Below are 20,531 nucleotides of genomic sequence, written 5' to 3' on the forward strand. Positions count from 1 at the left end.
AATCTTTAAAATCTTTAGAGGTTTTAGTTATTATGCCCACTTTGTAGGTAAGTAAAGAAAGTTTCAGGAGGCCAATAAACTTGCCCAAGATCCCAAGTTAGCATGAGCCTGAGACAGAATTTGAAACCAGACTGATAGCGAGAAAGGCTTCCTGCTTCCTGCTTCTGATGGAGCTTAGCTGGACTTCAGTCTAGTTTCGTAATAAAACAAACCTAGGATCAAATCCTGCCTCTGTCAAAATATCTTTTTTTTTTAAATTTATTTGACAGAAATCACAAGTAGACAGAGAGGCAGGCAGAGAGAGAGAGGGAAGCAGGTTCCCTGCTGAGCAGAGAGCCCGATGCCGGACTCAATCCCAGGACCCTGAGATCATGACCCGAGCCGAAGGCAGCGGCCTAACCCACTGAGCCACCCAGGCGGCCCTGTCAAAATATCTTTGACAGGCAATTCTTTTCACCTTTCAGAGCTTCCTTTACCTCATTTGTAATGGGGGGGGGGTGTAATAATATCTATGAGGAATAAATAAGACCCTGTACAAAAAGTACTTTGCTCAGTAAGTAACAGTGATTAATAGCGTCTTTGTTAATAACAGGGTATGGAGGAAGGTGCATTAGTGTAAAGCCCTGAGGCAGCAAAGCACATGGGCAAGTTCATGGGCAAGGTCAATGGGAAGAATGGTCTGGCAGAAGGAAGTTGGACATCATTACGTCCTCTAGGGAGGCTGGATCACTAGAGAGTAGGCAATGAGGCCAAGAGTTAGGGCAGGGCTAGCATACTCTAGGTGCCATTGGAAGTCACTGTCCAAATGCTCACTGGGCTTACTTCCAGGAGGCATGGGAATGCACAGCACTTTGGTCTCTGCTCTAGCCCTCTGAAAGGATACTCATTCCCTGACCTTTTCTCTTTAGTGGCTCAAAAGGCTGATTCCAACAGAAGACCTGATGTAAAATTTCTTAGGGCTGGGCTGTGTCCTCCCCAGCCCTGAACCTTCACATCTTGAGGGAAGGGGACTCTCCTGCCTTTGCAGATACATGTATGCCTAACAATGTGCAGGGTGCTTTAACACACATCTCATGATAACTTTCTAGGCAAGTGCCATTGTCCCCACTTGGGGAGGAATCAGAAATCTTATGAGCCTGGATGAAGTAGGAATCTTAGAGGATGAGTTACCAGATGAAGTAGCATATGGAGACACCCAGAATAACTTGACGACACTCCGTCCCCAGCACCTCCCATCCCTATGGACTCCCATGGGAGACCCAGAAATGCGATACTGTCTGATGCTGCTGTACTGTCTGATGCTGTGATGATACTTTAGAGTCACAAAACATGCTGTTGAGCTCTTCTGCCCCATCCACTGGCGGCCAGGAGAGGGATTTTCTTTCCCCCACCACAGATGGGAAACTGAGGGCCAGAGAGAAGCCGATGGAAGCTGTCCCTGAACACAAAGCCAGTTAAGTAGGACCCAAACCATACGGCTCTGCTCTGTCACTTACCGAAGCCTCGGCATGGGAATTGCCACTTTCTCGACCAGCGGGTTCAGCCGATAATAATCCAAAAACGTTCTTGCCACGTTCCTTCCCAGCTTCATATCTGCAAGCACATGTGTCAAGGAGCAACTTTGGAAGGAAATGGGGACAGAATGAAAAGAGGGCCAGTAATAACAACAGCAGGAACAGAGACAGTGACACCACTCATCCTTCTAAGCTTCTTGTAGGTCCTGTCTTTTTTGACCTTCACAGAATGTTAGATACTATTATTTTCCTCATTTTAGAGATGAGCAAATTGAGGTGCTGAGAAGCTAAATAATTTGCCCAGGCTCACAGGACTAGGAAGGAGAGGAATCAGGTTATGGGTCCGGGTACTCTTACCTCAAAGCTATGTTCATAGCTTCTAGAATACACTGCGTCCCTTTGGGAATCACTGGGCTTCCACAATCTGGCTTCAGGCAGCTCAGGGTGGAAACAGATAAGCAAGACCCAAGGTCAAGAGATCCTTTGTTGTGTGTAGACTAGGGTCTGTTTGACTCTTTGGGAACAGTCATCTATTTTGATAATCCCAGAGGGGACAATGGTAAAATCCTCTCACCAGTGTCCCTGTTCTACCTTGAAATCTACCAATCATGAATACTTAGGGCAAGGATTCTTGACCTGTTAAAGTACGAACTCCCCAGAGAAGGAGAAAGGGCCAGTTCTGTATCAACCATTGGCACTTTAGTACGGATTGGCAGACCAGTCATCTATTCAACAACAGAGAGTGCTTGCTCTGTGCATTATAGCTGACATCTCTGGGCCTTCACATGAGCTATCTTCTCTGTTTGAAGTGCCTTCCCACCTCCCTTGGCTAATTTTTGCTCATCAATTCTCCAGTTAGATGATATCCCTTTAGCAAAGCCTTCCATGATACTCCTCTCCCCAGGGCTATGATGGGTGCTCTGTTTCTATGCTTCCATGACTTCTAAACTGACTTCATTGAAAGCCTTTCTCTCTTCTCTCCTCTCCCTCAGCTCTGAACATCCGAACTGTCACTGTTGAGCAACCTCCTCATTCTTGACTTTGCCCACATCACTCCCCTGTTGTCCCTCTAGGAAAGGCCAGCATCACCTGTCCCCTGGATTACTGTCATCCTCCTAATGGGTCTTCCTGCCACAGTCTTTCCTGCCTTGACTCCATTTCCTACAACAGTCAGAGGGATGCTATAAAAGGCAGAGCTAACCCCTGCATCCAACTGAGTAAAACTCCCAAGTGGCTCCCAGTTGCCTTTAAAGTTCAAATTTTGGAACTGGATTTCCAAGGTCCTTCCTCGCTGGGCCCCTGTTTGTTTTCTTAGTTTTGTGCTTGTGGTGTCCCCCTTTTCACTGCCCTTGGTCTTCACACTCCAGCAACTGAACCTCTTTTGCCTCCGGGCCTTTGCCCACACCCTCCCATCTTTCCAGGCCATGCTTCCTGCCTGAGCATGTCTTATGGGGCTGACTTCTTCTTCTCTGTCCCCAGACACCTCAGTTTCATTGTCACATCAGGGGATAGGTCTCAGCCACCACTCCATCCAGAGTCACAGAGCTGGACTTGCGCTTGTGGAATGGTCAAAAAAGTTCTTACCACTGTCTTCAAGACTGCCCTGAGCTGGGGCTGGACACGGCCCAGGACACGGAAATGAGCATCTGTGGAGCATCTCCCATGTTCCTGGCATGGCATGGCACCGGTGCTTTACTTTGTATACATTTGTATGCAAATATATATAAAGTATACAAATGCACAAATGTATGCATTTGTATACAAATGTATACTTTGTATACATTTCAAACAATCCAGTGAGGAAGGCATTTTAATCTCCTTTTGACTTGGGGAGACTGAGGAACTTATCCCAGGCTGCCTGGCCCGCAAAGGTAGAGCTGGGACTCCGACTCAGGAACGTCTGACTCCAGAGCAGTGAATGTTCTACCACCCTGGGCTGTTTCTCAACACGAAGGCACCTTTTCTGTCAAGGACTGAGTCATCCCAGGCCAGTGCCTGGTGGGAGAAGGAAAAACACGAGACAAGTTGTTTATGACAGCGAGACGCGCTGCAGGCTCACCGTGCTCTCCAGCTGCCACCTGCTTTCTTCCTCTGGATGTGACCGACCTTCCCTGTCCTCCTCCTTAAAAAGTTCACAGGCTGGCATTGGGCATTGCCTCTCTGCCCAGCAGACCCTGGTCTGCTGCTTTCACCCAGCCAGGCTCCAGTCAGCTCGGGGAAACCGCATCACCACTGTGTATGCTCACAGTAAGAGTGACGGGGCCACACGGAAAAGGACAGGTCTCCTCGACTGGCTCAGAAGGCATGGCAGAAGTTTTGGAATCCTGGCACTGCCACGTTTTATGTATGGCACCTTGTAGTTTCCAAAAATGTCTCCCATGTTATTCTAGGATATGACCTTGACCGCCCTTCTATTGGGAGCTGAGGTCCATATCTCCTCCCCTGGAATCTGGGTGGGCTTGTGACTCACTTGTAACTACAAGAATGGCAGAACTGGTCAGAGGGACCTGGCGGGAATTCCGAGGCAAGGTCAGCATAGGAGTTGTCACTTTGCCCTTCGATTGCTAGAATACTCCAGCTGGGGTCCTGTAGCTCCATGAAAGCAGTCCAGCTGCCCTGAGGCTGCCCTGCCAAGGGGAAGCCCCGAGGGGCCCACGGAGGGGCTGCAGGTGGAGGCCCAGCCACTATGTGGAGACGCGAGGAAGGAGAGACTCCCTCCAGCCCATGGCACCTCCACCAATCTCTGAAAGTCCCATAAGCTGGAACTGTCATCTTCCGCATATTCTTATGGGGCTCACTGATCTGTTTCTCACAGAGGGCAGGAACAGACAGCAGAGGGGATCAGAACTCCCAAATCAGAGAAGCGGGGGAGCGTGTCCAGGATGGGGTGAAACCCAGACTGATTTGGCCACTTCTGCTCAGAGTGTTTGAATTAAAGGGCAGGTGTCAGGAGTTCTAGTACTTCCTGGGACACTTCAACAGGTAAGGAAGGTTTGGGCACATGCTGTTCATTCTCTCTCACTTGTTCATTCATTCCTTTACTCACTTCATTCATTCATTCATTCATTCAAACACTCCCTGGGCTCCTCCCATGTGTATACTGGGAGGCACAGTGACAGGGATTGGGGTTAGAGACAGAGAAATTAGACAAAGACAGTTGACAGCGTAGAGGAGGAAGCTAGCATGTCCCAACTATGTCACCGGACAGGCTGCTGCACTGGTCACCTTCACAAAAGCAACTCTTTATTTTTGAGCTTACCCCAAGCGCAGCACTGTGTAGTTACTCTTGCCATTCCCCACCATAACCCTGCAAAAGCAAAGTACAATGCCACATGTATTTTGCAGAAGAGGAAACTGTAAAGAGGAAAACTTGCATAAATGACCTGGAGCCCTGTGGCTTGAAAGTGATAGAGGTAACTTGGGAACGGAGTGTCTTTTACCACTGTGCATATGGCTTCTCCTCTCTGGAGTGCGATCATACATGCAAACTCTAAGCTCTGTGGATGTGTCAGAGGTTGAATTCCTACTGGGGGAATTGTAAAAGGCTTCATGGAAGTGGATGTATAACAAAGATGTGAAGGTCAAGGACCAATCACAAAGGGGAGGAAGAGAGAGATGACATCAGTGGAAGCATGGAGTGGGGTGGAGACATATGACCCTGGACCATAAATGAGATTGAGAAGGGCCCATGGGCCCAGGCCACCTCAGGATAGCGTGAAAGTTGGGGCTGCACAGGTAGGCTGCAGACTGATCAGTGAAGGCTTTGAATGCCAACTTAAGGCATTAAACTTCTATGCTGTAGGCAATAAAAAATATTTGATGTGATTATCTATGGTGGTATTTGTCCACTCAAAATATATTTGTTGATCATCTGTTATGTTTAAGTTCTCTGGAAGGCTCAGGGTATACTGTGGTAAAATGATGATGATGATGATGATGATACAAAAAACTAACCCAGAAAATAGTTCTTAAGTCTAGAAGTGGAGACATAGAACAAAGCAATAAAAACCTTCATGAATATATAATTGCAATTGAACTAGTGTAGGATGAAAGTGCACAGGATCTGTGAGAGAGGGTGATGGGGGTGCTGCTTCAGATAGGGCACGTGGGCAGGCCTCCCTGAGGAGAGGCAGAGCCAAGGAAGGGCCGTGGGAAGGGTCCTTGGGTATGAGAGAGGGTCGGAAAGGGGGCTGGCGTGGAGGAAGAGTGAGATCATGTGGAGCCTTATACTGGGTCATCTGAAGGAGTCTGGATTTTCTAAGTGAATGGAAAGCAGCTGAAGAATTTTAAGCAGGAAAATGAGACTGTCTGGTTTATCATTTTAAAAGGTCATTGCTGTACTAAAAATAAGGAAGCAAGAGTAAAAGCAGGCATATTGGCCAGGAGACTACTGCAGGGGTCCCGGAGAGAGATGGAGGAGTGGGCTGGGATGGTCTGGACCAGGACAGAGGCAGTAGAAATGGGAAGATATGTCTTGGGGCAGGAACTGGCAGGTCAGCCGTGGGGCCTGAGGAGAGAAAAGAATGAAGGGCAACCTCCTGCATGTTTAGCCTGAGCAGCTGGGCACATGGGGTGCCATGATTGGGAATGCAGAAGTCTGGGGGTGGTGGCACAACACAGGGTGAGGGGAGAGACTAGGAGTTCATCTGGAGTTGGAGATGACAATGAGACATTAAGCATCTAGGTCCTAAATCAGAAATAGGGAAAGAATCAGATGATGGAAATGGTTTCTGAGCTACCAGCCCTTTGGGATTACTCATGCCACAGGTCTTGCTGACTGTATGGTATGTTCTACTCAGCGCAGCTCTCCACCTCTTGTTCCCACTCTCAGAGAAGACCCACTCTTGAGTGTCCCAAGGTGTCTTGGGGAGTGGCAGTGACTGCAGGACCCTCTATTCTCTGGTCTTGGGGCCCGGGATCTGGTGCATTGAATGAGCACGATTCAGGGGGAATTCAAGAGACCAACCTGGTTTCAGCCAATAGCTTGCCATGTGACCTTGGCAGTTTCCCTTCTCTGAGACTATTTCTCTGTGGGTAAAAAGTAGAGTCCTTCAAGTCCTATCCAGCATTAACATGGTGTGTTCAATACAATGGGCTTATGAAAAATCCCCTCCCAATTCTTTCATTCAACAAATATTTACTGAGAGCCTACTACGTGCCCAGTAGTTTTAGGCAACTGGGATACAGAGCGAAGAAAACTCACAAAGATCTTTGTTGGTGTGGAGCTTCTGTTCTAGTTACGGGAAACAAACTGTCAATCTAACACATTGGTAAGTTTTCGAGAACGTCAGAAAGTGAAAGTGGTAAGTGCTATGAAGTAAAACATAAAGAGCAGAGTAGGGGAGCACTGGGGACAGGAGCATACTGTAGCACTAAGCAGAGTGGTCAGAGGAGGCCTTGTGGGAAAGGTGGGGTTTGAGCGTGCCTGGAGCTGAAGGAGCTGGCTAGCACCAAATGTGAGGGTCCTCCTCATCTGAGACACAAGCTCTGACCAGCCATTTCATTACTGGGCTCTTGCCAAATCCAACCCAACCCCACTACTAGAGATAAGAGTTAACCTCAGGGATGTGAGCCTCCTGATGGGAGTCAGATATACCTCCTTCTTGGCACATAGCAGCTTCCCGAGAAAGGTTCTCCCTACCTCCCTGAGGGTCCCCAGACGCAACACATCTCACACACATCCTCCTGTCTCTTCCCCATCCTGCTCCTTGCCCCCAGCTCTCTGCAGCCAGTTCTATACTTCTCACTTCCTGCAGCTCTTCCAGAACCACCAGCGAGCCCACCTGGCCTGCCCGGAAGAGAGCTGAGGTCCAGGCCCTCTCACCAGCTCCCATACTTCCCTTCTCTGTCCTTGTGGCTGTGTGCTGTGGGCAGCTCTGATTCCCAGCCCTATTGTGCGAATGACAACTTGGAAGTGACTTGTTCTGCGAGGTGCAGCAAGAACTGATATGAGGATTGAAGCCTATTCATTCATTCCTTCGTTGACTCATTCATTCATTCATATATTTATTGTCTTTTACATGCCAGATGCTATTCCAGGAGATGGGACATAGGGAATAGAAAAGCAGAGTAACAGAAAAAAAAAAAAATGAGAAAAACACGGTCTCAGTCCTCATGAAACTCTTTCCCTGCTATCATCTGACTTCCAAATAAGAAAACGGAACTCCTACTTTCTCCCTATTTTAATACCTCCGCCTAGAATTCCTTCTCTTCTCATACTCCTGCCCCTCCCAGGAACAGATGATTATCATTAAAGGGGAAAGATTAATTCTGCAGAGTGGCAGGCCAGGGAAAAGTGATTTCTCCTTGGCAAGGCTGACAGCGCTGCTGGAATGTTAAGAGGGACCTGTCGAGGAGCCTCTAGGTAAAGGGAGAAGAACAACGTGACAGTGAAATAACTGGTCCCTGCCTCCTTCACCCAACCTCCACCGTGTGGGACAGGTAGGTGTATGACTGAACAGAGGGATCCTTCTCTGAAGGGCCGCATTGGGGGTTGTAGAGGTCACAGCAGAGTCCTGTCCAATCGCAGGTGAGTCCTGAGGCACCCCGGAGGGGGGCGGGGCTGCGAATGTGGGAGAGAGGGGAGGGGTAGGACACGGAGACAGAGCAGAAGGGAGGATGAGACAGACAGACAGGCAGCAGCAGAGGCCAAAAGAGAAAGAGATGGAAAATGGAAAGAGCCAGGAAGATACAAAGAGAAACCCATTAGGATGGAGCAGAAAAATCAAGAAGATCATCAGAGGGGCTGAGAGCAACTTGAACTTGAGAAGTGGAGAGAAATGGGGTGAGGAACAGAGACAGAAGAATAGGAAGCCCGTGGTAAAGAAAGAATCGGAGAGAGAGAGGTAGACAGCCGGGAGGGAGAGAGAGGAAGAGAAAGCAGCCAGTGGGACAGAAAGAGACAAGCAAAAAGAGAGCAATGCAGGCATCAGAGGAGAGTGGCACAGGAGCAGTGGAGACAGAAACAGAGGCAGAGCCAGCAAGAGGCAGAGGACTGCAGGGCAGAGAAGGAAGGGAGAGACAGGCTGATGGGCAGTGGGGCGGGGGGCCTCCTCTCCAACACACGAGATGCAACTCAGAAGGGTAGGAATTTTGTGAGTGGAGGTGGGAGATAGGTGCATACAGACATGGCGGGGGCGATGCTCTGATCCTCCAAGCCTGAAGCCAAGGTGGGCTCTGGGCCTGGTTCCTACGGCCACTGTAATAAGTCATCATGAACACCACACATTTGTTCTCTCGCAGTTCTGGAGGCCATGAGTCTGAAATCCATTTCATTGGACTAAAAACAAGGTGCTCACAGTGCACATGCTCTGTTGAGGTCCCTGAGGAGAAGCTGTTCCTGGCCTCTCCCAGCTTCTAGTGGCTGCCATGAGCCTTGGCTATAACCTCATCACTCCAGGATCTGCTTCGTGGCCACCCTTCCTCCTCCTCCTGTGTGTGTTTAATCTCCCTCTGCTGCCCTCTTTTTTTTTTTTTTTTTTAAATAAGCTCCACACTCAGTGTGGAGCTCAGTGCATGTGGAACCCATCATGAGGCTTGAACTCACAACCCTGAGATCAAGACCTGAGTTGAGATCAAGACTAGCATGCTTAACTGGCTGAGCCACCCAGGCACCTCTGCCTCCCTCTTATAAGGATGCCTGTGATTGCATGCCAGGCCTGCCCCCAGAATCCAAGATCAACTCCTCCCTCGAGATCTTTAACAATAACATCTACAGAGACCTTGTTTCCACATAAGGTGACACTGATGGGTTCCAGGAGTCAGCATCTGGACACGTGTCGGTGTCACTAACCAGGCAGAGCTGCTCTGGGTGGCTAGGAGTGGAGGACAAAGACTCCCGCGTGTCCAGGAGTGCAGTTCTGGCTCTGTGCTAGACATCTTGTGGGGTGCTCAAACCCTGCCCCCACCCCACCTGATGCTCAGTGCCTCCTGCACAAGCAGCAAGTGCATTTGCCCGATTTGGACCCAGACATGTCCAACTCCAGTCTTTTTAAGTTGACATTATTTGCTACCTCTTAAGGGCAGGAAATACCTGCACCGGCCACATGCCGCTTGTCTTATCTCTGAAACGTGTCATGGACTGCCATTCCTCCTCTCCCACTACTACTCCTTTACTTCAGAGCCTTCTCTTAGCTGAACTATTGCTTCAGCCTAATTGGTCTTCTTGACTTCAGTTTCCCATCATTTTCACTGAGAGCGATGTTCTCATAATTGCTAACCTTGTCACTTCCTCACTTACAACCTTAGGCCAATTCCCTGTCACCTATAGGGAAAGATCTAAACTTTTACATCTGGCATTCATGGCCTTCCATAAGCTGGCCGAGGCTTTGTCCCCTGACACTGGGTCACACTGAGCATCTATTTAGAATGTGGGATTTAAAGTCCCCAAAGCATGACTTTTAATATCGGCTCCTACATGTCTAGCTGTGTGACTTCGGGCAAACTACTCAACTTCTCCGTGCCTTAGTTTTCTTGTCTCTGAAATGGGTAAGGCTACCTACCTCGAAGGACTCTTGGGTTGATTAGAAGTCACGTATCCAAAGCACCTAGCACAGTGCTGGCAGGTAGAAACTCTATTATCATTGTTATTTATGAACCTGTCACTTCCAACAAAGCATGAGCTCTTCGAGGACAAGGGTAGGTCACATTCAAATTTGTTTCCAGAGCCATGTAATACATGTTAGGCCTATCACAGCAGCAAGAAGAAAAAAAAAATGAACCAAAAAACAAGATAAGGTGGGAGAGAGAAAAAGAGGAACAGAGAGACAGGGAGAGAGAGAGAGAGAGAGAGACAGACAGACAGGGAGAGAGAGAGAGAGAGAGAGAGAGAGGGAGAGAGAGAGAGAGAGACAGGGAGAGAGAGAGAGAGAGAGATGAAGAAATTATTTTTTAAAATTTTCTGCATGTTCAGGGATAAAGTCTTGCAGGTCCCTTCTATACTGAGTGCCTCGGTTTATTCTTTATAAAATTGGTTAGACAGTGAGCTAAATGATCTCTAGTGCTAATCTAGTCCTCACGTTCTCTCTGTTCCATCCTAGGAGGAGGATATCCTTTCCGGACACCCAGATCAGGGCAGGCCTTCTCAGGCGTGGGGGTAGTACCCATCACTCCGATGGGGAATTTGGAAGAGAAATCAAGCTGGAGGCTGGCTGGGCTAGAACAGATGGAGATCTGACCTTAGGACTAATGTGCCTGAGTCTGGACAGGATGGCCTTGGGGGGTTTTGAACTTCAGACCAGATTGGACAGGTTTTCATTCATTCATGACTTGTTATTTATTCAACAGGTACTTATTAAGTACCTCCTCTGTGCTGGGCTGTGTAATAGGCATGTAGACTATACTGGGTGGATAGAGTAAACAAAACAGGAATGGTCCTGCCTTCAGACTGCTCGCAGTCCAGACACTCTCGACGTCTGGGGCTGGAGGACCGTGGGAAGGAGCTGTCTTGTTCATTGTAGGCTGTTTGGCAGCATCCTTGGCTTTTCCCCTTAGATAGGAGCCAAACCCCCCTCCCTACTGTGACAACCCAAAATGTCCTCAGACATTGCCAAACATTCCCTGGGTTGTGTGTGGTGGGAGATCACCCCCGGGTGAGAGCCACTGGTCTAAGGGACGCGCGGTGTCTGGTGGGCGTGCAGCAGGTGAAATGGGGGTGGTGGGCATGGATGGGAGCCTTAGAGGTATGGCGAAGGCTTGACTGGGAGGAGCGCCGGCTCCCCTACCTGGGTAAACTCATCCCTGAGTGCTCCTTGGAGACGGGGGAAGGGTAAAGGAATGTGTCCTCACAAGCTGTACTGACCTCCTAGGATGGTTGCTTAAACCTTTTCCCCATCACTTGGGCAGGAAGAGTGGCCTTCCTCTATCCCCTGCACACATCAACCTCTGAGATGCCTCCCACTCCCCTAGCCCCGGATGGCTGGCATTTACAGCCTGTCTATCTTAGACCCACTCCTCTCTCAGGAGGGATGTTAATCTCTACCCCCCAACCTCCCACACTCCAGCTTGCTTTGTGCATTCTCTCCACTCCTCCTCCTCTTCCACTCCGGGAACTAGCAGTTTCCTAGCAGTGGCTCCCTTTCCCCACTGATGGCTGACCACAGCTCTAGAAGTCAGCCCACCGAGTCTGCTGTGCTTGCCCAGCTGGGCCCCACTCAGCAATTGGTGGGGTTTGGATGTGGCTCAGTGCTAGAGGAGGCTCTATTTCTCTGAGATGTGCCTAGGTATTTTCAGAAGCTTCCACTGACGCACAATAAAAACAAGACTAAAGACCAAAGTCAATATTTGTGCGGCAGCGTCTTGGAGCAGGCGGGGAGGCCGGGGAAGAGAGGTGTATTAAGGGGGAGGAGCTCTGATGGGTCTTGTCTCCAGGCCTCAGCTGTCTCTAGGGGGCTGCATGCCCTTGTGTGGGGGACAAGGATACTCTAGGTGTCAGTTTTCCAGTTGTGAAATTCAGGGAAAGGCTGACTTGCTGATGTTTGGAAACCTTTCAGCTCTGATGTCTTGCGAGCTACTAGATTTGGAGCTCTTACCTGGGGAACTAGCAGCTTCCTAGACCCTCTGGCATCATAGGCAAAAGCATTATGTATATGTGTGTGAATTTTCCTGGGGAGAATAGTCACAATTTTGTGTAATTTTCAAAGAAATCTGCATCCTTCAGAAAGTTAAGAATCTCTGCTCTAAATTTGGATGGAAATACTTGAGTTTATCATTCCCTTCAGGTAATATGCCTTCTCATTTCCTGACTCATTCACTTTTTAAACTGTGACTCTTCTGGCATTAGCGAGAACTGGGTGGTGCTGGGGAGTGCAACTACCCGGACTCAGAATGTAAGAACGGTAGGTCGACCCTGTCACAAGTACATCTGCATTAACTCGGAGACCTCAGAGATCCTGCTGGTGCCAGTCCAGTCATTGGGTCAAAAGGACACTCCGTGAAGATGGACCCTAGGAAGTGACTACAAATGGAATGGTGGGCCATTCAGTGGCTGAGAAGTTACTTGGCCAGAAAGCAGAGTAATAATTGAAACTAGCTTAGAATTTAAGAGGCCCACTAAAGGAACAGGATATGGAGTCTCTGATCTTTAAAAGAAGCCCATTCCCTTGCTCCTTGTGTCTCCGTTCTGATTCTCCATTCTGATTCTGATTCAGCCTGGAATCTGAACCACATACATGGATTAACAGAATAAGCAATATCCTGGGAGTCCAGAGACCCATGTTTGAATGTCAGCTTTTACCAAATAGCTGTACGACCTGGACTAGGTCACTCATCACCACCCCCACCCCCACCACCCACCCTGGGCTTCACTTTTCCTGCTTGTATAATTAGGAGGAATTCAGCTTGTTTCAGGGTTTCACCAAGTGATGGCTATACACAGTGAAACTCTATTATAATACCTTATTCGTGGTTACCTCTTTACATTTAATTCTCCTTTGGGGACATTTTTGTTCCATCTTAAGCAAAACAGAAATGATCCTATCCCTTAAATTCTAATCTTTAGGGCCCTACTGGCTCTAACATTTTATGATTTTCTTTTCTGCCCTTGTGTTACTTTCTTTTTGACTGTTGTCTTGAACTTGAAACTCAGGGGATGGAACTCACACTTGGGATCAGTTACTATCTTCCAGGCACTGTGCTATTATTTATTGTGCACAAACAAGGTAGATTTTATTATTCCCATGTTACAGGTTAGTAAACTGAGGTTCGGGGATGTGCCATGTCTAACATCACTCAACTAGCAGTTGGAGGCTAAGCTTCAAAACTTAAGTCTGTCCAATGACAAGGCCTGAGGCTTGTGGAAATTATTATCATGTTATAATTATTTATTATCTTAACTGTCTTAAAATGAATACGTTCATTTATTCAATATTTATTCTCTGCTGTATAAGGCTGTGGGCTAGATGTTATGGATTTGGAAATGAGAATTTAGTCTGTGTCCTGAGCAGCCCTTACAGAAGGCAGGTAGACAAAAACTACAGATGGCAGGGGGAAGCAAGGGAAGCGGGGACACAGAAAGTAAAATCTAACATTGGAGGGACCCCAGAAGATTTCTTAGAGGAGGTAACCCCTGCACTGAACTGGGTGGTTGACCTTGATTTGAAATGAATGTGCATTAAGTAACTTAGCCAAAAAATAATTGAGAATGTACTATGTGCCAGGTAATTTTCTAGATGTTGAGATCCAATGGTGAGTAGGTGCTCACAGAGTGTACATCACAGTAGGGGAGGGAGTCAATCAACAAACACAGGTAGAATGAGGTTGGAAGCTGGGGGACTTGACAAAAGAGAAGGAGCTGCCCAGGCAACAGGGGGATGATGGCATGCACGGAAAGGGATCCCTGACCAGAGATGGAGGCATGTGCAAGCATGCTGAGGCCTGGTGATCACCTCTAAGACAGAAGACATTTGCTGTGATTGGAAGATGAAGAAGGAAGATGAAGAAGGAAGCAAGAGAAATACACAAAGATAGGTCCTGAGTGCCTCGTGTGATATCACGAATGTGAACTTTATGTTGCAGGTAATAAGGAGCCATGGCAAGGTTTTAAGGGAGGGAGAGAGAATATTAGATTTGGCTTCATAGTGATCATTCTTGTGGCCCTGGTAGAGGATGATTTGGGAGGGACCAAGAGGGGAGACAGAGAAGATGGGGCAGACCTGAGCTAGGACACTAACCATGGGGCTAGAAGGAAGAGACCGAATTAGAAATACTGGTCACATAAAATGGATGTGAGTTGGGGGTTGAGTGTAGGGTTCTGGCAGAGATGGCTAGCCTAGAAAAAGCACCCAGGGTAGCACACCAGGTTCCTTCCTCTCTTGGGGAATCAGGTGGTGGTGGATATGAAGTCTGAACATGGCTTCTAGAATCCAGGGAGGTCTTTGTTCCTTAGAATCCCTCTGTGGCACTCTCCTTAGTAGGAGGGTTGTCTAATTTTATTTTGCTACACATTCTGCCAAGTGATTCCTATGATTCCTGCAATGGGGCTCCACCATAATGTCTAGTTACTGGCATTTCCTTGCATCTCCTGGTCTTTGGGGGACATCTTAGTTTCTTGTCAGACAAAGCTGAAGTGAGTCCCCTGACAGGATGGGTAAGAGGCCGGGCTTGAACTCCCCATGAGACTAACACATATATCCTTTTTTTAAAAAAGACAGAATATGTTCTCTTAGGGGCTTTTCTGTTCTTACTCTCCCACAGCCCCAGTGGGCCAGCAGGCCTGTCTGCCTGATGGCCTCCCTCCCTCTGACAAACACTCATCAGGATCTGCTCAGTTCAGGATATAAAACATGCCTGTTCCACGTCTCATTCCATCCTGCCTTATTTTAGTAAGACAAACGAGTCACACTGTGACCCCTACTGTTGTTTATCCCTTGAGAACAGGACTTCCTAACCCAGCTACGTGCCTCTTCATGCTCCTGTGGCAGAGTCTGTGTCTGAGAGGCTGTCACAGACCTTCGGCCTCACTGCCTCCAGGTAACATCTTCTCACTCGTCAGCCCTCGGCCCAACTTTCACTTCTTCAAGAAAGCCTTGACCTCCTGGACAAGTCAGTGGCTGCCATCCTATACCTCCCAGTGCCCCTGGCACCCCTTCCTAGGCCTCTCATGTCTGGAACTTTATGTGTCCATGTGGTTTTTGGTAAATAACTGCCTTTTCTACAAGACCACCAAGTTTGGTGATTGTAACACCTGGGTCTGCTTTGCTCACCTTCATTTCCCCCGTGCCCAGCAGTGTACAGGCACATTTGGTATTCAGGTACTATATTGCTGCTAATGGTAAGAATTTGGAGGGAATTCTGGGTGTTTGAGGACTTCACTGGGAGGAGAATTGGAGGCTCCTTTCTAGTGACTGTGGGAAGAGAAATGTGGAGCTGTGGGGCTTGGCACAAGAAGACTGAAAGCAAGTATCACAAACTCCCAAAGGTAAAGTGGCTTTTTCTTCCTCTGTCACTCCTAGGAAGGCAGGAAAAGCCCAGAATGAGGGTTCCTGGAAGAAGGGCCATCTGCTGAAGAGGAGAAGGAGGCTCTATCGCTGTGTGATAGATATTTCCAAGGAGTCCACGTAAAGGCAATGATGCAGAGATGAAAAGGTTTTGTGGAGGAAACAGTGTCCCTCTACTCATAGGCAGGTGATCCCCCCACAACTAGCTAGTTATAGGTAGAGGGTGAAACCAACTGAATACTCCTGGGCCTCCAGGGACACACACTCCTCTTGAGCCAAAGGCTCTCCAAACAATGTCCCATCTAGGCAGAGCAAGGAACCCCAGACCGGAGCTGGGAGGGGACAAAAAGGAGCTGGGCCTGGGAGCCAGGGGGCAGAGCTGGGTGTCAGCCCAGAGCTGGCTGGGACCGACGATTACACCCACGATCTCCACTGCTCTTTGCCTCTCTCTTCCCAGCTAGACAGTGAGCTCCCTGCAGGCAGAGCCTGCATCGTCCCCATCCTCAGCTCCGCACAGTCCAGTATGACTCCACCATGTTCCCACCATGTTTGTGGGTAAAACAAGTAGATGAATGAATAAATAAACCCTAGACAAGCGGTTCACCCCCTAATCCTAAATTGCCTTATCTGTGAAGTGGGGATGATAACAGCTCCTAACTAGAGTATCATGAGGACTGAATGACATCATGAATACGAAAGGACCCAGTAGGGACTGTCACATAGAGTAGGTGCTCAGAAATACTTTACCCTCTTTTTTGCCTTTAACCGCATCTCCTGACTTCAAGTACTTCCTAAACTTTGCTGAACTTCCTATATTCTAGGCTGAACTCTATGGCTAGAGAAACATAAAACCTCTGAGCAGGTGTGTACCAACAGTGGTTATCTATCTTGCTTTGTTTTTCTGCTTTTAACCTATTCCCCTTTAACAACACCCCATTTTTCCACATTGAAACCCCTATCTTAGTCCCTGAGGCTCAGAAGGGGCCGACCCCACCCAGACTGACCATGAGGATCTAGAGTCAATCTAATCCTGGCCCAGATGAGCGCTAGATGCCTTTTGCCCCAGTGATTAGTCAGGTGTGCATATGTCCGAGGGGACTCAACTCTAGGACCTGTGAGAGAGGGAATCACCTCTAACTCTGAGAGGACTTGATGTCCCCCAGGAGCTGCTGGCAGCCATTTTGTTTCCATGGGGAAGAGAGTCTGTCAGAGCAGCTGGAGACTGAGTCCTGAAGACGCTGTCTCTAGATCCAGGCCTGCTTAAAACCAGTACTCCTTTAAAGTTTTGAGAGCAAATTAATTCCCTTTTTTGGGTTTTCTGTCACTGGCAACCCAAAAAATTTGACGAACACCAGACCTTGTAGTTTTTACCTCATCAGACCTCTTAATTTTACAGATGAGGAAGAGATTTGCAAAATCACACGGTCATTTTTTTTTTTTTACACAACCAATTTTCCAAATAAATATATTGCCTCATTTCCTTTTATCTGTACTGCTGACCAGAATAGGAACAGGTTGTCCTTCTGCCGGAACAGGGTCACAGAATATTGATTTTGGTCACAGAACACCTAATCTTTCTCCAGCAGAGAGAATTTCCTATTTCAAGTCCTGGGGAACCAGTTTTGTTTTGCATTACAATGTTTTTATCCCCCAAGCGGAACTGCTGATGACTGCCCTTTTCCTTCTACACAGTGTCATCAGCAGCAATTAATTCTAATCACAAAGAGACAGCAAGAATGAGCAGAGCATTAATTGGACGGAAGTAATCAGAATCTCTCTTAGCCCACAGTTGGTACCTGTATGCAAGCATATCTGAGCCGGCTCCTGCATATTCACACACGCGCGCGCACACACACACACACACACACACACACACACCCTCCCCCTCTCCCCCTTATCAACCAGGGCACAGGAGAAGGTATAGAGTGAGCATGCTGTCTGGTCAGCATGGTGTAATAATAAAAAATCAAGGACTGTGGAGTCACAAAGATTCTACTGCCAACCAGTTGCTTAAAATTGGCCTCCTCATTTGTAAAACAAGGCTACACAGACCTACTACAAAGTGGTTTAGAAGATTAAATAAGAATATTGTATGTGAAGCACTTTTCACTGGTGTATAGCAGAAGCTCTGTGAGTGCTAGTTTTCTTCCCTTCCTCATCAAACACCTTTTATGGCAGGTAGAGAATAAAGGCCTCACATGACCTGAAATGTTAGATCCTTGATGGTTCTGGACTGGGCCTAACAAACTTGATAGTCTCCTCCTGACCCTCCCTTAATCCCATACCACTGCCCTCCTCCCATCTACCCCAACACACACACACACACACACACACACACACACACACACACACACACTCTACTTCCTCCTGCCTCTTCCCTCTCCAGGATGGCAAATTCTGGGTGGTCTGCTTGGGATCCTTATTGCTCATCATGGTACATGGCACACAGTAGGCACCGCATGGCCATTTGTTAGATAATTACTGACAGTCGGTGCCTCTGCTCATGCTCTCTCCCCACCTTCATCTTAGTCTGGTCATTCTTCAAGGCTTAGCCCAGACTCTACCACATCCTTCACGAAATTTCTGAAAGTTGTTCCTGGGAACAACTCTCTCCTCCTTTGAATTCGATCTTTCTTTGATGATACCGGCAGCTTCCTCACTGTGATGTAAGGTATAGAGGGTGTCTTTTCTTCCCTGTCTCCTCAATTCCTTCACTCCATCATGGAATCGACCCCAGCCCATGGATGTGGGGCACCGTGGATACTGAGAGGCATCTACCCCGTTCTGTGTCCTGACACGTTCAGGTTCAGACCAGTCCTTGAGTGCAGCAACTGCAACTGACTCATTTTTCTATCCCTCAGGCCTTGAGCCATGGGGATCCTTAAATATCTGATAATGGCAAAGGGTTCCCTAGGAGAGAACATCTGGGTCAAGACATCAGTGGGTCTTGTGAGGATATCAGAAGCCAAAGTGTTTCCTAAGGCAGGGCCTAGATTCTCTCAGGCTTTCTGAGGGAAAGGATTTAGTGTTATAGAGATTGGGAGGTAATTGACCCTGTCCTTAGATCATGTCACACAGGATGCACTCAAATCCGAAGCCCTCAGTCAGCTGAGACCTGGTGCCTGGGGATGTATGATTTAGTAGTATACCTGCAGAAGCTCTGGCCTGGGGGCAAACCCACCTTTGCCACCAACTTTCACAGTGACATGGAACAAGTCATTACTCCTTTTAGTAAGTCAACAACTGTGAACCTACTGTGTTCCTTGTCCTGGAGATGCAGATAAAAATCACATACGATGAGCTCCTTTCAGAGCTCACTGTCTAGCAGGAATTATGAAAAGGAAATCAAAGGAGATGTTATAACATCCCTATATAGTGTCGCTCTTTGTTTTTAAAACATGAAGAAGGCTCCTCATTGCCCTTAGGATAAATTGCCAATCTCCTTTACCTAAAACCTCTTGTGATATGGCCCCCGCCCACCTATCCAGCCTCTCCCCCGTACTGATCCCATGCCCTGGCACATTCCAGTGCCAGTCACTCCCAATGCTCCATTGTCATTTGTGCCTTTATTCTTCCAAAAATCTCTTCCTGCTAGATTTCTAATGGTCTGTGTAAGTATGAGGTATGCGAAGAAGGAGTATCACATTTGTAAACTGGAAACGAGTCCAAATATTATGGTTTTAAGAAATCTTCCTTCCTTCCTTCCTTCCTTCCATTTTCCTCTGTCCCTTCAGCCTTCCCTCCTTTAAAGGGGCAGATTAGATTAGTTCTATCAACACTTTTAAGATACTGTAATCACTCATTAATATTTGTATTATGTCTTTGGAACACAGGATCAATCTGTCTCAGGGGTGTCTCTCGTGGTGTTTGAAAACATCCCAAGAGCCAGTTACCTAGATTGTAGGCTGTGGGCTTGGCTTCCTGAAGAACGTTCCTTCCAGTGGTGAGTGAGCTGTCAATGCTACCACACCTAGGCTTTTCTTCCTTAGATTCCTGTTCCTGCCCTTGATTATAGTTTTCTCCCTTAAAAACTGCTGTAAGAGATTACTTAGGTCTCTTATTTCAGAGCAGTGAGGTGTTCATCCACAGTTCTGGGCCTTCGGGCCCTTGTGGAATGTCTTCCTCTTCTCCTCTTGGTGAATGCTTAATCACCCTTGTAAACCCAGCGCAAAAATCTGTCCTGTTTGGGAAGTCTTCCCAGATTCCTCAAGGCTGAATTTAGTTGTTTACTTGATCTGCTCTCTGTGTTCCCACAGAAGCCTGGACCTATCTTTTCTTCAGCTTTAATCATTCTGTTTTATAATCCAGATCCAGAGGCAGGTTGGGCAGATGAGGTATCAGGTACCATCTGTGATGGGATCATAAAGCATCAGTGAAGATATAGCAACTTGAAGAAAATTATATTGATCAGAACTGTCCACTAAAATGTAGTAGGAGGGAATATCGAAATCTATGGGTGAGGTAACTTTTGCTCAAATCATCAAACCAGAAAATGGTCGAACTGGGATTTGAATCTGACTCATATGTGTTAGATGATAACTGTGTGTCAGGCACTATGCTCAGCACTGGGATGCAAAATTTCAAAAAGGGCAGATAATGGCAGAGTAGAGCCAAATTCCTTATGCTGGTCTCTGGTCTCAAGATGTGAGACCCTTCTGTCCCACTGTGTGATTTCACCACTGGGAAGCTCCATAGCCAGCTTCTCAGCCTCTCCCTCTCCCTAGGGACAGGCAAGACACTTCCTCAGAAACACCCCTTCCCCTGCCCCCAAATCTTTGGCCATGCCCACTGTGGAAAGAGAGCCAAGGCTGCTGCCAAGTTCATTAATAATTTTGGCTTTCTGGAGGAAGGAATTGGATTGCTTTGCTCTTCAAATATCAAAACATCCAATTAACACAGCTAATTAGCATCACTAGCAGCAGTCAAAAGAATGGCAATTTAGATGCAGGATTTCAAAGGTTTCCTAGTTGTAGGCCAAGGCAACCCATCACTTGCTAATGACAAGAGTTCCTTGCTTAGGCAATTCCATAGCAGCCATCAATTAGCCTAGCCACCGGGCAGAGACTGGCCCCATCCCTGAGTC

General features: G+C 47.7%; 1 protein-coding gene and 1 long non-coding RNA gene across 6 annotated transcripts in view; one reads left to right on the forward strand and one right to left on the reverse strand.

Annotated features, from left to right (window-relative positions):
- The window catches only part of LOC309843112, a 1,054,942-nt gene that overhangs the window by 363,137 nt on the left and 671,274 nt on the right, over nt 1-20,531 (forward strand). The gene's annotated exons all lie outside the window — the stretch shown is intronic.
- AGBL4 (AGBL carboxypeptidase 4) overlaps nt 1-20,531 on the reverse strand; it is a 1,624,959-nt gene that overhangs the window by 15,022 nt on the left and 1,589,406 nt on the right. For all 3 annotated transcript variants that reach the window (XM_082688347.1, XM_082688346.1, XM_082688345.1), the window contains exon 12: nt 1,497-1,593. In XM_082688347.1, the coding sequence (XP_082544473.1) occupies nt 1,497-1,593 (97 nt within the window). The remainder of the gene's footprint in view (nt 1-1,496; nt 1,594-20,531) is intronic.

Source organism: Mustela nivalis, assembly GCF_964662115.1.
Source record: "Mustela nivalis genome assembly, chromosome: 10".
In the NCBI taxonomy this organism is placed as follows: domain Eukaryota; kingdom Metazoa; phylum Chordata; class Mammalia; order Carnivora; family Mustelidae; genus Mustela; species Mustela nivalis.